At 41.5% G+C, this 18,264-nt stretch overlaps 1 protein-coding gene across 4 annotated transcripts in view; it reads left to right on the plus strand.

Annotated features, from left to right (window-relative positions):
- Positions 1-18,264, plus strand: part of RAD54L2 (RAD54 like 2) — a 100,387-nt gene that overhangs the window by 49,089 nt on the left and 33,034 nt on the right. The window contains exon 1 of one of the 4 annotated variants that reach the window (XM_019475838.2): positions 8,687-9,143. The exons of the other annotated variants lie outside the window; for them this stretch is intronic. Within the exon in view, the coding sequence (XP_019331383.1) occupies positions 9,110-9,143 (34 nt within the window). The 5' untranslated portion in view covers positions 8,687-9,109. Of the gene's footprint in view, positions 1-8,686; positions 9,144-18,264 lie in introns of those variants that run through there. 4 annotated transcript variants of the gene reach the window in all.

An 18,264-nucleotide genomic window follows, 5' to 3' on the forward strand; every position in this document is an offset into this window, starting at 1 on the left:
ACTAACACAATGTTAAACACTCAGCGTTTAACAGTGTTAAATTATCGGTCACTGTGAACTGGAATAGTTGTGTTTTAAGAATCCATTGGCAGGTTGTAGATAACCCAGGGCAGACAAGCCCAGAATCTGAAGTTACAACATATTAGGCCCCTGGCAGACGTTATGCTTAAAACCATGATTAACTGGTTAATCATGTCTTAAGGAGCAGCTCAGCCACACATCTTTGCAATTAATGGTGTGATTAAAACAAGGAATAAACCACAAAATTATTACACAAAATACATACAGTAACTTTGTGGCTGGTTCCCATCACACCTTAAATTGACATGTGCCAGCAATGATCACTTTGCAAGTAGCAAGCTGGGTGCCTGTTGCCGCAGTGGCAGGGATCACCAATCAGCTGATTAATGCTCCCATCCACTGGAACTCTGCAAAGGGCTCCAGTGTGCTCCCACTGCTCGGGGTACTCATCAGCTGGCCAGCGCTCCCAGCCACAAGAACAAATCAGAGACCTTCTCTATGATGTGCTCCAGTGGCTGGGAATGCTGGTCAGTTGATGGGCACTCCCAACTGTGGGAACACTTCAGAGCCCTTTGCTTCTGTGTGCTTCAGCAGCTGGGAGCATCAGCCAGCTGACAGACCAGTGCATCAGGCACCGGGCTTGCTACTTGCCAGTGTAGGGGGAGTTCAGGATCATGATTTAGGGCTCCCCCATCTACTAGCAATAGGGCAAGATCAGGATCTGATCCCTGATCCCACAGTTGCACCTCCTCCATTGCATGTGTGGCATGGCAGGAAGTGTGATTGGTGGGATCACAAATCGGATCCCATCGCACCTTTAATTGAACCACTTCTGTCAGCAGCTTTAGATGCATTTCTTAGGTTCAGTTTAGGCCTTGGAAGGTTGCTTTTTTTTTACAAAAAAGTCTCTCCAGTGGTATGATGAATAGAAGTATTTTCACAATTATGCCCAGACATGCAGTGATATATGCTAATTTCGTGAGAGCCAGAAGGTGAAAATGGCTAAAGACTAGCTTATTTTCATTGTTCATCTAGAGTGAAATGGAAAATATAAACAGCATTAATGGTGGATGTAGACTTCATAGATTGTTAGGGGCTGGAAGGGACTTCGCAAATCATTGGGTTCAGCCCCCCTGCTCAAGGGAGGAAGACAACTGGGGTTAGGCGACCCCAGCGAGGAGACTGGACAGTCACCTGTTGAAAACCACCAGGGTAGGTTACTGCACCACCTCTGGAGGGAGCTTATTCCACAGTCTGGATGCACTGACTGAAGGAGCACACTGGAGCCCTTTGCAGTGTTCCAGTGGCTGGGAGCAAGAGTGGCAAGCCATACAAGGAAAAGCTGAGGGAGCTGGGCCTCTTTAGCCTAAAGGAGAAAAGGTTGAGAGGGGACTTGATAACGTCTTACTGCTGTACGTATCAGAGGAGTGCATCAGGAGCTTGGTGAACAACTGTTCAGTAGATCACCCCAGGGAAGACCAGGACCATATAAGCAGATCTTATATTAGTGCTTTTATTTTAATAACGCTGAAGTGCTGTTAATTTAGGGAAGAAATATAATAAAAATATGCAGTTCTTATTTAGGCAAAAAAATCCATGATCTTCAGTAGGAATTTTGAACAAAATAATAGGAGTGCATGTGCTATCTGCTATTTTTAACCTGACAGTATCCATTCAATACAGTCACTCCTGTTTTTTTATTAGAGAGAAGTGTAGTAAATTCATGTAGGCGCAGGAAAGTCTCTGTACAGGATTTGGGCATCGCTGGTAACCACACAGCAGGCACCCATCTCTTTAGCTGACTTTTGATGACATTTTAAAAGTCCTCTGCGTTTTGAGGGGAACACATTGTACTTCACTCTGATATGTATGTTTGTTTCTTTCCTATTCAATCTAGAGCAGCTGATTTCAATGCTCATTTTTCTGTGACCTGGTGTGATGTGGTGTTCTGTGCAGAGAAGGAAGGGAGCAGACTAGAGTGTATGTACAGGATGCACCTGTGTAAGTCTTGGAGGAATGTGAGAAGATAATATAGGTTAAAGCAAAGAGGAGGGAGAGCCTTTTAGGCTGATTCCAGTCTTTTAACTGACCCTGTGAACTGGGTTACCTAGTGTTACCTAAGAGATCTGGAGAGGGGTGTGGCCTGAATAATGATGTGGGAAGAAAGGACAAGACCTTGCCTGCCCCCCTTCCAGGGCATTATAGACTAACAGTGCTTCAGGGCAGTTGTGGAGTCTGTCGCTGGCTGCCTTGTCTTTCTAAATTTGTAAATCCTCTCTTAGATTTTTTTTTTCTGTCCTCTATATATAAAGAAAAAAATTCTAAATGAAAATATCCTTGCCTCCTCCACTCCACATCCCCTAGAGCTTTCTGGCAACAGCTTCCCTTTAGAGAGGGTGGCACAAAGTCTGGCATAGTCAGAGTGTTATATAACCTGGAGTAATGACTTGTTTCACTTCTTTCAAAGGAGGCAGTGACGTCGGAGCTCTCCTTCCCTTGAACCCACTGATTGGGCTGTCAAGTCTCGCTGATCTAGTGAAATGATGTGGTATTATAACTAACTGGGATTTTTTTTTTCCTTTTGATCTATTGTGTATAATGGAATACAAAATGGAAATATTTCTATGCAGCTTCAGAGCAGTCCACATCCCCTGTTTTGTTTTCCTGTATGTATTTGTGGTCTTCTCAAAGGTTTTTGACCTGCCTGTAGGTGCCATGCTTTCCTAAAGCTATCCAAAACATATTGAGTAAAATTAAAGCTCGGGGGGAGGAGGGCTGCGAGAGTATTAGCCGAACAAAGGAATGCCCTCTGCCCTCACTTGTAGGAGAAATGCAGCATTTACTAATGTCTTTCTGTTTGTCTTGGAGGAATTTCAGGGTTTGTCACTTTTTGGTGACAAAAACTGTGAGATTTATTTATTATTTTTCCAGAAATAAGCCAATATTAATTTATGCCATTTTACCATGTGCTCATTTTTTGATAGTCAGCTTTGCACAGCTCAGTCAGTTTTAATAATGGTAATTCTTTGCATTTAGACAGCACCTTTTCTTCTGCAAGCTTTAAATGCATGGCAGGTACATGAGAGAAACTTCATATTAACACTGTAATGTTTATTTTACTGTGTAGTTTTTGCAGAGGAGGGGAGAACAGGTTTAGATGAAGATATTTTTTTCCCTTTAAATTAAAATGACGAGATGCCATTCATGTTTCAAAAAACTAGGTGGATAAAAATGGGTTTTTAAAATACGTTTCTTTATGAATTTGTCTAAAATAAATTTGAAATTATGATTCATATTGAGGCCTAAGTTTACTGTGATATATGAAATTAAATTAAATATAAATTTAAAAAATCAGCAGTACGTTTTTTCTTGTGCTATGGTTTCAAAGAAAGTCAAATCCTAGAAAATTGGAGGTTACAAAGTTCTGAAGTGAGACAATATTGAAAATATTGAAGTTGTGAACCATTTTGGTGTGGCCAAACCAGATTGACTGTGCCTGATTTTATCTGATCTTGGAAGCTTAAACAGTCCTTAGATGAGAGACTACCTTGGAATTGTAGGCAACATAGATACAAAACAAGGAATTCAGGTCAAATACTTCACAAATATTAGACCCTTGAAGTTGAATGAATTGCAAGACTTCATTGAACCTTATTGTTACTACACAGCTGATAGATAGGAATAAAAGGAAGAAAGTGACTTTTTTGACAGCAGTTACCTCTTCCGCTAGTGCAGAAAATATTCTCTTCATTTTGGTTTATTCAACCAAAGGGGCTGATTTAGTTCATTCAAAGTTGAAAAACTGATTAGGACTTGAAAAAAGTGGAAAATTCAATCTATGAATAAAATTGATGTATAAGAGGATGCAGTTCACAATGTCCTTCAGTATTTTACAAGTAGTAAACAGAAATAACCAGTTCAGTTTGCAAGCTACAGCAAAATATTTCCTTTGTCTTCCATAAATCATTTTAAATTGAAAACAGGTTTTGATAATTTTACTTTATTTGTATGCATTTAGCATATTTTATGGTATTTTATACAACTAATACAAATAATTTAGAAATACTGTTTTTTGTGACCTTTAATTGGATTATGGTTTCAATCCAAAGGCTGCTTGACATGAATCATGATAAACGATAAAAAAATCAAGTAAGAAATGCTGCGCTGTTTTTGCAGTGTAATAAAATGTAAATTAAGGATCTGGATAAATATATGTTAGGCTACATAATTGCTTAAATAAATGTGATGATGATGATAATATACACATACAATGTGTTATCTTGCTTGGCAAGAAGTAATACTATATTATAACAATCCCTGAGAATCGGTCTCCTTAGGAAAATTGCTAAAAAGTATAAAAGCAAAACAAGATTAAAATGGATTGTTTTAAACCAAGACCTTCAGGCTCATTTAAATAACGATATAAAGCACTTTAAATCAGTACATCCTGTCTAAATGCACATTGTTTTCCTTAGTATAGTTTAAATCATCTTTTGGCAGCTGGAAGCTTGTTATTTTGGTTGTCATAATCCTGGAAGTGCTTAAAAACATGATTTATATATAACCCCTTGTGTATCAATGTAGAAACATGCTTCTTTACTGGGTTTTTGAGTCCCATATCCCCATTCTGTACATACCATTTTAGTGCTGGGTTTCTAATAAAAGTTGGTGTTCAGTATCAATGTGAACCAGCAGGGGAAAGAACATGCACCAAAATTACATTAACAAAGATGCATTGGGAAAGCAGTTCTTTGCCTTAAGGCTCGATTTCAAAACTTTTTCAAGTCTATGGAAAGACTCTTACTGACTTCAGTGGGCTTTGGTTGAAATTCTAATTCTTTTTTTTAGGTGGATACTAATACAATGTTCAGGACATTGGTCCAGCAGCCTTATTTTACTTAAGTTTCAATTGCTGGTGAAGCAGTTTGTAGTTGGATTTTGGATTTAGAGTGATTAGCAGGATTTGCATTACCCATACAACTGTACAGTCCCTAATCTTCAAACCTCACCTCATACTGGTGATGAAGTTATGAACAGGTTAAGCAGAATTAACAGTATTTTATGTGCTAATATTAACTGTTAACCAAAATGTTATTTTACTGTCAAGACCATGAAGTTTTAAGTAACATAGGAGCAATCTACATTTGTAGACAGCCTCTACTTGTTGATGAGCAACAGCTGTACAGAGTGGAGCTGTTAGAATTGGAGTAGCATGCAAGAGAGCAGTGAGAATGGGAAGGAACAGCAAAGCTGTCATAGAGCAGAGACAGTTATAGGAAAAAAGAAAACCATTGCAGCTAGAATAAATAGTAAAGGTGGGACAAACAGGAATGTTTTCTATGCTTTTCACCTTTGCTGCACACTTTGGGCTAATCAGACCAGCAGACCGGTTTGGGGGTAGATGAGAAGCTCAGCTTGCAGAGGACAGCAAAGGACCCATCTGCTATCAGAGGAATGGTGGGAATGGGGAAGGAACTTATCCTAGCAGTCATTTATGACTCAAGGTATTTAGTTTTAATTTGCTCTTTCATTGAACAGAGTTCAGATTGCCCTTTTTGATCTTCCTTTTTTTTAATCTCCACTGTTCCCTAGTGTGCACTGTAAACTTGTCATGTGTCTATACCATATGTGGAGGCAGACTTTTAGATGCGAGTCAGATCTTTGCTTTACTGGTCAGGTATGATGAGGCTGACACTAAACTCTTGAGCAAGAAGAACAAAAGCAGTGTTTTGAAGGGCTTTTATTTTTCTTGAGAATAGCGGGTACGTGTTGATGTGTATATTGCTGGAAATACAGGAATCTAATGTGTCATTCTTCAGAACAGCTGTTGAGTGAGAAAAGTCTGTTGCTGCCTTTGCTAGTATGTATCGTAGGGTGACCATTGTCCAGTTACGGAGCTCTTTCTTGCTGCATGACTGAAACGGAGCTGTGGAATATAGCAACCAGAGTCCAGGGAAGCTTGGTTGGGGCGAGCGGGGGAATTCCTCTGTGTTGACAGACCTGGCCTCACAGGATGGCTGTTCAGTAAATGGGCTTATTTATAACAAGATTACCTGCCATGAGGAGATCACTGATAAACAGATTTCTTTTTTTTTCTGGCACATCTGCTTCTTGAACAGGCTGATAGGATATGCTGCATATTCATTTGTGGTAAACAGCAATGACAAACTCTTGGTTGTATGACATGGATGGAAAAGATCACTTACATTCCCTATGCTAAAATATTGAAGGGATGCCATCTTACACTGCCATGGAAAAGAAAAGACCTAATTTTCTTTTGTTTGAAGTTTTTTTGGTTTTTTTTAAATTCCCTGGCTGCCTATTCTCTTGATGCTGCCTCCTTATAACAAAAGTTCTCTGGAAACTGCCCTCTCATCGTCACTCAGTTTCTTGACTTTAAGTCTTGCTTCCCATTTTCATAAATAAGTTTGGTCATGTCTGTTATCACACTGGAATCCTTTATGCCAGCCCTGTTTGGTCATTATAAGTCCTACCATAGAAATCTCCTGTTTGATTTTTCTTAAATATATTTGCCTCTTGGTGCCCATGGTCACCATTACAAGTCATTCCTGGTAGACTGAATTTAAATAGTGACATGGATATAAAGCCCTTCACTTCTATTTGCAGTTCTATTTTCTTTTTTTACCAGTCTATAACTGCTTCCCAATAAAATGTATATAACCCTAATTAATACAGGTGAAGTCTAGACTTGTTTCAAAGGTGTGATATTTTCCAGAGCAGTAAGACTATTTTGAAACTGCTGACAAGTCATTGAATTCTAATGCCCTTGACAATAAGATGTCTAACAACAATAGCTGTAGTTGAAATGTAGTGTAGGTGTCATTCAGATCCATTGCACACCTCCAAACGAACCTCAGGCCTTAAAAAATGCAATATATTATACTGTTTGAGTCCTGGAACCCTGTGCAACCCCATGCCTCTTTGCAAGGGCTCTTCAATCATAGTTTACATTGGCCCTCAGTCTGTAAAGATTACTGACCCCAGTTAGCACCAGAGGCATGTGGATGAGCAGGCACTAGTACCTAGCCACTTCCACCACTTATCCACGTGGTGGTACAGGGAGCGGGGCTGGCAGATCCTGCTTGTCCCCACAGTGACACAGGGAAGCAACAGTTGCCAACGCTATCCCACCCCATGTCCCCCTGCCTGCCGCCGAAAGCTGCTCAAACGCCATGTCTATGGGCTGGATCAGATGGTCCTGTGGGCCAGATGTGGCCTTTGGGCCATAGGTTATCAAGCCCCGGTCTGTGTCATGTTTGCTGGTCCTTTGCTGGTCCTTTGCCGGTCCTCTCCTAGCGTTGCTTGCCAGTTGTTGCAAATGGAGTGTCAACTTTGTGGACAAATGTGCAGTAGGAGCTAGTTGCCTTTTTGTCAAATGAAATTCAAGTGCCACCTTATGTTCAAGTTGCATTTAATGCCATGCAGTCTGGTTTCTTCTGTCCCTTGTTCTTGATTAACAAAGTAAAAACTTTAAATTATTTCACCAGTTGTTTTTTCTTCAGCTGTGGCAAATCAAAAGAGGGGGGAGAGGGATCCTCTACTCTTCTTGTGGGTTTGTTTGTTTTTTTGATAAAGAGGCCACATGGTCAGAACACTTCAGATATGATTATATCAAAAGACTGACAGTGAATGATGGTTTCCACAGGCTCTTTCCTTTCTACTGTTTGAGTTCTACTCTGAATGTAATTGGACATGGAGACAGTCTCTAGAGTACTGTGGAAAGGCTAGTCATGCATGGACATTAGCTGTTTTAGGGTGCTAATTAAGGTTTACAAGCTCTTATTTCCTCTGCTTTACCAGTCTGCTGATGTGGCTTCTGTTAGAAGAACTTTGCCTGTGGGTTGGGAAAGAGAAGACTCGTTTTTAAGGACTTGCCTCATACAGCACTTTCATTGCAATTAGACTCTTCTGTGTAAAGCTAGGTGCAATATATCAGCATGTTACTTGGTGATCAGTATGCTCGGTGTGTTACTGTATTAAGCAAGTTACTAGTTCCTGTTTGATTGTCCAGCATCTAACATAGGTCATCTAGTCTATTCTGGGTTAGCAGACACCATGTGAGCAGATGGTAAAATGACAGATCTCAAAACTGTTCCTAAAGTGAAAGACTGTATTCCTTTTGCAACTCATTTCCCCCTTTGCCCTAGTAATCTCTGGAGTGTAGTTGATCTTGTGTCTCTCTCTCTGGCTGTTAGTTTCCTGTTGCCTGTTGGAATTCCCCCTGCATGGGGCCCCAGTTGAATTTGAATGGTTATGTAAGGATTTTTGTTTTATTCGTGGTGTTGGTCTGCCACTAGTTGAAATGGATCGCATGCTGAGTGAATGGCATCAGATCTGAACAGCTGCAACTTTGCTGCTCCAGCCCAGTGAGAGAGAAGAGTCCTCCCCCCACACGCGCGCACACACCCACCCACCCACCCACCCACCCACCATACATGCTCTTGTTTTGCCTTTTAAAATCGGCCCCTTTTTTAGGAGTGGCTGTGGTTACCACCTTGAATGAGTGCATATGCTGATCCTAAGCTAACAGAGCTTTAGTGATTGGTTCCCAGCTAACCGTCAGCTACTTTAGCTTGGGCTCTGTAGTTTGAGTCTGTGCAGGGGAGGGAGCTGGTGACAATTTTTATTTAGTCTGAACATCAGGCATATTTAACCAGTTATATAACGGTGACCCCACTCAGTCTCAGTCAAGTTCTGGAGGATGCCTGCTTGCTGATACCAGGACGCTCCAGGTTTGTGGAACAGAGCATCAAGTACTGTTTAACAAAGTTATTCTCAAGAATATTAAGTACCAGGATTGTATTTTACCTTCTTGTCCTCCCTGCATCCTCGACTGCTCTATCAGAAGGCATTTTCCCAGTTACACATTCACACAGCTGGCAAGAGCTGTCTTTAGTGTTTGCTGTGCCTCAGGCAGAGATAACAAACCACTGGGAGTGACTGATAAGTTTTTTGGCCTGAGGACCCTGAGACTAGAATAGCTAAGGGGGCTAACAGTTTTTAGCCACCTAAAACGCTTGATCACTGACGGAAATCTTACCTCAGTCAGCTGAATACGTTAAGCAGCATGTTACTCTTGGATGAGTCTCATCAGTTTCCAGGTAGGATACAGTTTTCTGTCTCTCTTCTTTCTCCTGCTTTCCTGTGACAGATCATTCCTTTTAATATTTTGATGCTACAGTGGGGCAGCTTGTGGTTTTTAGGAAACTACTAACATGGAGCATGGTACATTAGGATCAGACTGTTTTGTGAGGCTGTTGAATTGGCAGTTGTCTGACAGTGATGAAGACGTTTGAATAATCAGTCTTCTGCATTGTGCATGTAATTTTGACTCAGAACATTTGAGACTGAAGCTCTTTGCATTTGTAATAGTGAAGATTTTAAAGAAAACAGTGAAACCTGTTGTATGTGCCACAGTGGCGACTCCAGTTTTGTCATTTAATATGGCAGGAGTAGTTTTTTCAGTGAGAAAAATGGTGATTATCCTTTACAGGTGTTTTGCGTATCCTTTTTGCTTTTCCCCCTCTTTTTGGGATGCTTGTATTTTTCCCTCTATCTTTGATTGTAAGAACACACCCTAGTGAAATATTTGCTGAGAAAAGATGGTGATAACGTTATTGAAGGTACGTCTGCCTTTGTAAACCCTTGCTGGCTGGGCTGCAGTATCTCTAGGCGCTAGTCTTGACAGTGCATGCTCCGTCTAGCACCTTTACCTATTTCCTGCCATTCTGCAACTTGTGCCTACCTTAAGAACCACAATGGCTCCTCTTTTACCTCATCTCAAGTCAGGGGGATATGCCAAGGAGTATTGACAGTAGTTTGCATTGTTCTCATGGAGCCTCTCTGTAAAAGCTTTTCCCTTAGCTGTTCATGTGTGCAGAGCTCTACTCTTCATAATTAACTTGCCATTCTTGTGTTGGTGGCCCAAATGCCACAGATAGAGTTCTCCTCTTCTTAGTTGGAGAGTTTAGGTCATGAACCTTGTCATTACAAGAAGCTTATATAATAGAAGGAATGGGCTGTTCAGGCAGTCTTAAGAATTCCACCTTTAGTGTATAGGAGCCAGAGCATGTGGTCTTTGAGGTTCGCAGTAGAAGCAAAAAGTTCAGTTTACAGCAACCAGTTGAGCCACAAGGATTCTAATAAGAATCCACTGTCTTTTCCTTTATATGTCCAAGACTATAGCAACAAGTTAAGTAATCCAGATCTGGGAGGATGTGAACAAAATAGGGAAAGGAATTAAATGAGAATGACTCAAATAAACTAGGAGTGTGGGTCAACTTAGTGGCTTCTCTAACCTAGGGTAGGGAAATGAATCAAAGAACGAAGAAAGATTTGAGAAGGGAAGATCCTTTTAGTAATGAGTCATTTGCTCTGTAGCAGTTCCACTCTGATTGATGGGTTATGTGGGGGGTTGTCCTATCCCTCTATCTCCTTCTTTGGATAGGGTGATGGAGCAGGAAGATCCTCAGCACTCAGGTTCCCGCTGGGAGTTTGAACCTTCAAACATCTTTAGTCAGGCAGGAGGATGGGGAAACAACAAGATTGGAAGATGTTTCACTAAATTAAATTGGACTAGTTTTCCATCTATCAGAGGTCTTGTGTCACTGTAAACTCGCTAGAAATCCCACCATTTTATTAATTTTATTAATCATCCTTGATAGTGCTTCCTAAGATGGTAGGTGGCAATCTCAACGTGTTTTACAAACCACTAAGGATTACAGTACTCTGAAAGTTAGGGAAGCGCTGCTATCCCTATATTGTAGAGGGGAAGATGAGGTACACAGAGGTCGGGTAACTTGTACAAGGTCACACAGTGTGTCTGTGGCGGAGCTGAAACCAGACCCCATAGGCATCTCCCTGGCTCTGCTTTAAACACTTTAAGCTTCTTGCTTAAAAGGCTGTTCATCATTCAAGCTCAGCAGACATCTCCTTGGGGGTAGTCAAACCAGCATGTGCTATGTACACTGAACTTGTGTTGCCAGTTGTCAGTACTGCATTTTTAACATGTTTTTGGATGTGGAGATTGTTTTCTCAATTTTTATGATACCACCAGGTGGTGAAATTGTTTTGTTGCTGTATGCTGGCTGCACACTATTTCAACTGAGTCCATGACCATGTAAGATAAATGACTTGCTTATAAAGGGACAACCCCCCCCCCCAACCTCTTTCTTTGATGACAGCAGTCATTGCAATACATCTCTCTAGAGAGCCCTATTCAGAGATGGCACGAACTGTGGGTGCTTCGTATTCTTATGGGGCTGTATTCAGCATGTTCTTTCTGTCTTAAATCTTATGCATGAGACCAGGGGACTCCGTGTTACCTTTGACATCATGGCTTTGACTTTCATGATTCTGAACAATTTTTTATTAATTTTTTGTTGTTCTGTCTAACTGAATCAAGGCTCCCTGCTCAGAGCTTGCAGAGCAGCAGCAATATTTTGGATAAACCTGGAAACAAATAGCTGTCCAAGCAATGATGTTTTATACCAGTTTTATTAGCTGTCTAATGTGCATTGTCACTCTTCTAGCTGCTGATAATGGGAGAAGTGCCAGAGGCCCAGCAATGACATTGGTTTAGATTTTGTAATTTGTATTTTTCTCACAAGTGATACCTTTCTCACTAAAGAAGTCCTTAAGAATTCTCCCAAAATTATTTTATGAATGAAAGAGCAAATAGCAGTTAAGTTGAAGTATGTGTGTGTTATGGGTTTTTTTTTTTAACATCTGCTATTCAAGTAAGGACTTATGTTTAAGGAAGGAAGACTAATCTAATGGACTGAGCATAGGACAGGAGCCAGGGACTCTGGGATTCTCATCTTGGCTCTGATAACTGGCTGTGGATGTTAAAAAGCAACCTAATTTTGCTGCCTCAGTTTCCCCATAAGTAAAGTATGCAAGATAATATTTACCACATGCAAGATAATATTTACCACATGCCTATTGTGAGGATTGATTATGGTTTGTAAAGCTTTTTTTATCTCAAAATGTGCCAGCATTATTATTATTTCACCACTCCTGTACTACACTGTTGTTGCCCTGAGCAATGACAAAGGGCTGCTTGGACACTGAAAGATATTTTGTGAAGGAATTGTCTTTCATGCAGTTCTCTTAAATGGTGATTGAGTACTGAATGTCTCTTTCTTTTTAACAGGCCATGAATGAGGCTGTAGTGAGAACTTGGAGCAAAAATATTAGCATGAAATTTATTTTATCATAGTTGTTTCTTTTATGCCATTTTGGTGGCTTTGGAGGCATGTGGCAGCAGTAATCTTCTCTATTATTTTTCCTTACTCTGAGGATATCCTGGTATAAAGCTAATACTATGGCTCCCAACTACCTATTGTAAACCAGTGCTTATGTAATCATTGCATAATGCAAAATGCTTGCTCCTTTCTCTATGCTATTCACCTTCTCTTATCCCCTGAAAATTACACAGAACAAGAATAATTATGGTAGCGACCAGACTAATTTATCATGCACATCAGGACCTAGTATATGTCTATTTACTGGGGCTAAATTTTTTCAGTGTAGGTGTCTAAATCCATGTTTAAGCACTTAATTAAAAATGGCCTGCCTTCAGAATTTTACCAAAAAAAAAAAAGGTCCATTAAGGTACACAGGTGTGTGGTATAAACCAGTTTCATTTTGTTGCCTGACTTTTTTTGCCAGCCTAGTTTAAAAAACAAACCGAAAACCAAAAATAAACCAAACCAAAGAAAAATTTGAACCTTGGGTTATTAGGATACTAGTTAATTTGGGTAACCAGAAAGGCAGGTTTCAGTTGCTTCTTACTTGCAGTTACTGAAGTAGCAGCTTGCTGAAAATTTCCCAGCACTGGAGTCACTGCAGCTTTTCTTGATATTATTGCATTTAGTTTATGTAACTAAACTGGGGGTGGATGAGAGCGATTGACAGGACAAATGCAAGTGAATCACACATGACTTACTAGTAGATGAAGGGGTACGTGTTGTAGCTTTTTAAGGTCTACTGGCTTGTGTTTGAATTGTGAGAGAGAGAGAGAGCTTGTGGGGACAGTGCTTATATTTTTGATTTGAGGTCAGTGGTTGCAAAGGTAGATACTTCCTAGGTTTATATGACGGTGCAGGATGGTCTGGCTTCCTCCATCTGAGGATCTTGCAGCTGTCCTTATTAGTGTCATAGTATGAAAATGATAAAAGTAGAATAGAGAGCAGACTGTCTAACTCCCAGTTCTGGGCTCCAGTCATTAGACTAGATTTGTGGAGGAGGAGGTTAGCCAAGCAAAGGCATACATTTCTGAATGGACACTGGGAGAGCTGGGCACTAAGGCATGGGATTGTTATCTGCTCCCTAGACTGAGAAGGAGACTTTGTTGGTATGGATGTGGTTGTGCATTGCTGAGACTTGGCTGGAATAAATACCTGTTTTCTTCTTTTGGCTGAGGGTGTTATTTGTAAGTGTGCTTCATACAAAAGCTTATATAAGTGCTCTTTAGTGTTTATGTAACTTGGGTCTCTTCAGTGTGTGCAGCACTGAGGCCTGGCCAGAACAAGAGCTCTTGGGTATTTGGGGCCTGGTTTGTCTTGCATAATCTCAGGGTTAGAAGATATATTGTCTGTCACCAGAGATGGTCTTTTGATGTTCCAGTTTGCCTCTAAGCACTCTTGGCCTTTTTTTCTTTTCCTCTTAATTTTTTTGCTGCTGCTTTCCTGTTCCTTTTTTCTGTTCTGTTCATTCTTTTTGCTTATGAATGATTCTTTTAGGTCAGGGAAGGCGTTTTCTTCTGCAGCACACATTGTCAGTAGCCGAGATACTGAGAGACCTCTCGGAAAAAGAGAGGCAACACTGGCTTTTTAAAAATATTTTTGAGTCTCCATGCTCGAAAAATCTGGAGATTATCCTCCTTAAGCTAAAGATTTCAATTGTCTTGCTTCTGTCCTATCATTATGTCCTCAGCAGCATGCTTCAGAGCCTAGTAATGTATTATCCCCACATCTTCTGGTCAGATGGGAATGCTGCTCTTCCTTCTGACTATAGCCATAACTCCGCAGTCTGCCTAGTAAGGTGACTAATCACAGTTTAAATATCTAGATCAGTAGTTCTCAACTGTTTTAAACTCAAAATATCCCTTGGAAAATGTTAACTCTTAGTTTTCACTCTTTGACTACAGATGCATAATAAAGCAATTATTCTGTTGCATTAAACTCAGAAAGACCACACCAGGCTGGAATGGTTTTTAACACTATGAATTCCTATTTAAAACTTCAGGGTGCATCTTGCGAATCAGGTTTGCACACGTAGCAGTGCTAAACATTATATGGCACCCTGTGGCAGCCTTGAAAGAATCTCAAGGCAACTTGTTTGAGAGTCACTGATCTAGATGGATAAAAAATGTGCTACCTGAACTGAAAATGTAGCAGTTTGTTAAACCAATATGCCACGTTTTGCATTCTAGTTATAGAGACAAATACAAAAGAGGGATCTGGCATAGCTGATTCCTATATAAGTCAGCAATACTAATGAAGACGGTGAAGTTTGATATGTGCTGTGTGACAGGCCAGAGGAGGAATCAGGAGGAAAGTTCTGGGGCTTATGCAGGTAAAGTCTAGAAGATGCACTTTTTTGCCTCAGTATAGCCACGAGTATTACTCACAGGAGGGCACCACTATAGCAGCCCATGTGTGAAGCTGGAGCAAGAGCAGGTGAGAATTAGGTTATGTTCCCTCTATAATCAGTTTTCAGACTGTTTTCTTTTTGCGAGCGAGGTTACAGTAGCCAACTATGTTAAAGAAGCGTTGGCATATCCTGCTGTGTTAAGGAATCGGTGCCTGGGATTACACATTGGCAACAGACTTTTGGCCAACAGTGGGCCACATTGCAATGTGTTGAGAATTCAAGACCAACAGCTGATTGTCATAGATGACACTTAGCTATCATTTCCGTAGTAGCTTATAGCTTGGTTGTATTAAACTCAAGATGAAGCATTGCATGCTGGGATTAGTAGTCTTTCTTAGTTGCACCTTTGCAGTGAAGACTGGAGAACGTAGCAGGCTTCTGAGCTGTGTTTGGGCTGTGTTCTGAATCTCTTGTTCCATTCCGTTGGGTGAAGAGATGCTTCACTTGGTACCTTAACAAGCCCTTCCAGCGGAGTGACATTGGGCTCTGAGAATTGCATTTGCTGTCCTTTACACATGCCCTGGGGCTCTGTTGGAAATGGAAATGATGGTGACCCCAATAGAGCTAAGAATACCTGGAGAAGCAAGAAAATACACAACAGATGGAAGATTAGTGAGAAGAGGTGCTGAGAATGAAATGGAGCAGCATCACAAATGCAGATGAAAGAGGATCCTTTTGTAACAGAACTACTGTCTAGTCAGCATGGTGATCCATTCCTTGTGGGGAGGGGGACTAACCAGTTTCTCCCTAGGTCCTGCTAACTTTCAGGGGACCAGGAAAGAGTGGCTGTTGGTGTGTGCGAGTGCTGGAGTGGGTAGGTGTGTCTGTTATATAATGGTTACATAATTAATTCTTTGTTAGGCAGTTGTGGGTGGGAGGGGCTTAGAGCTGCTGAGTTGCTTGAAGGTCTGAGACTGATTATTTTAAAAAAGAACAAAGTCTTTTTGCTCTCTAATTAGCTGGCTTGGTAGCTGTGGAGATTTCCAAAGACTCTGGACTCTGGCAGAGGCAGTCTCTTTTTCCATCCCTAATGAGAGGTGGATTTTTTTTTTGTGTGTTTAGACAGAGTATGGGGGACTGATATAACTGATCTTCCCCAGTTCTGTTTTGAACAATGCATGGAAACTTTGCTTGACCCTCACTACTCTCCTCCAATAATCTCAGTCAGAACTATCTGCAGGGATTCTCACTTTTCTTGATTACTTTCTCCTCCCCTCCCCACCCCCTCCACACTTGGTTGTTCAGTGTGGTACTCTTCTCTTCCCTCTTTCCCCCCCCTCCCCCCCCCCCCCCCAAAAAAAAAAATGCCCCCAACTGCCTTGCAAGTGTTTTCCAAGTGTTTTCATAACATAGCTCCTGGTCTTGAAAGAGTGTCTGGTGGCTACTATCCTCCCTCTTCCCCTTCCCCCTCCAACTGTATGGTACCCATGTGACAATAGTTGCTTACATGGCATTAATTTTCCAAAAGCATTTAATATATTTTCAGTTTATTTCAATACTGTTTATCAGATGGATAGAAGAAGAGCCAAGGGATCCTGTGACCAGCTATTGTGAAATGCTCATGAGTGCTTCCTGCGCTCCTACAGCTTGAGAACCACTGTTCGCTGTAGTAGGCTGCAGAATTCGGGCACTGCAGGTCCATTTGCAATTCACAGCACAGCTGCAAATGCCACAGAACCACACGTGGGCAGATTCAGGATCTCAGTAAGGGGGTTGCACCCCCTCCCTCCTATCCTTGGTTGTGTGGCAGATGCACAGCGAGCTGAAGAAAAAGAGGGTGAACAGCACTGATGCTCACCTCTGGTCTCTGGAGCTGTGTGAAAGCAGAGGCTTCAGCCAGAGCCTGCACTGACCTGCTGGTGAGCTCAGAGAGCTCATGGCACATGGGGAGCTCTGGCAGGAGCTGTGCTGACATGCCAGTGACAGCTTGCTGCATAGGCACTGCACAACCAAAGGGGGCTATAAGCTGTGCCACTGCCACCCCCACCCCCGGATCCACGCATGCTGCCACAGGAAACTTCTTCAGACTTCACACTAATTTTGTGATTTGTGCTTGTTCTGACTATCCACCTATAATCTTCTACATGGTGGCAATTCAGTGCATCAAGGTTGCAAATGTTGCAGGTGCAACGGCACAATTAGTCTTTTCAGCACAGTTCCCAATGCTCTTCCCTTTTTTCTTTCTGTAACTGCTTTAGCAGCTCAGGCTGCCTGTGTTAGCTGGTGACTGGCTGGTCACATAACTTCATGCAAGGTCCCATGGCACTTTACATAATATTTGACTCTTCTTAGCTGATTCTGTCCTACACAAGACAAGGGTGAGAAAACACAAAGGGGTAGCTGACTGCTCTGCCTGATTTTACCACATCTACAACATGCCTTTTCTTAAAGCAACTAAAGAGAGCACTCAAAGATAACACAAGGTAACTATTAGGTACTGTGAGTTACGATAGTAAGGAACAAAAAGTAAAGACCAATTTCTGTGCTGGAAGGACTCTAAAATCAGAGTTTTGCCAGTAGAGAGCTTGGCATTGTGTTCCAGAGGTGTTTATGTAGCCTACTGGTTTAAGGGAAAAAGCCAGTTCATAACTTAATAGGGACTAGTTAAAAACAAAAATGTATTATGAGAAGGTTATTGTTTGCTGCTGGGTTTTTTGCACCTTCCTCTGAAGCAGCTAGTATTACTTGTGGCTGGAGACATACCAGACTGGATGGAGCACTGGTTTAATTCCGGTATAGCAGTCCCTAAATTCCAGTGGATTTGTGGTTGTCATCAAACTCAGTTGAGAGTTGCGTGCACATAATCATATTGTGTTATTTTGACTTGACACATATTCAGATACAAGCTTTACTGTTGGTTTTCTCCCTGCTGAAATTAAGAAAAGAGAAAGCAGAAAAGGTTATCCTTTAATTGATGCCTCAAGCAAGCATACTTTTCTTCATGGTGCTCTAAATTCTGGCTTTTCTGGAAAAGTAGGGTAAATGGGACGGGAGCAAGCCACTCTGCTGTGCAGAGGGGGCCAAAGGGTACCATGCTCCAGACTTTTTAATTTTGCTTTCTTCAAGGTAATCTGAGAGAAGGGAACTATGAGTTTAGTTCTACTAGATGGGAATACAAACATCTGAGAACAGGAAACACATTCTACTGACAAAATGATTCACTGAAGAAATAAAGGAGAATTGAAGAGGGTTCCTGGCCATCTTGAGTACCAGTATTCAAGAATGCCCACTGCCTGGCAGTGAGATGAGACTAACTGTTCACTGTGGCCTCTGCAAATATGAAATACTAGCCAATTGTTCGTCAAGAATGATGGTGGGGACTGGGATGGAGTGCTACCACCTAACGCCCCATGCTGCCGCTGTTCTGCCTCTTGCAGGGAGCGGGGTGGGGGAGCCGAGGCCAGCACTGCTGACCTCAGCTCCCCCCACCCCCGGTCCGGTCCTCCGTGGGACTTTGGAATCATAGTGAGAGTCCCCCAGGCTTGGAGCACTCTGATTGGCTGTTTCTGTTAGCCAGTCAGAGTGAGAATAAAGTGCTACAGACAGACAGACAGACAGACAGAC

This window comes from Alligator mississippiensis, chromosome 12 (assembly GCF_030867095.1).
Source record: "Alligator mississippiensis isolate rAllMis1 chromosome 12, rAllMis1, whole genome shotgun sequence".
Taxonomy (NCBI): Eukaryota; Metazoa; Chordata; order Crocodylia; family Alligatoridae; genus Alligator; species Alligator mississippiensis.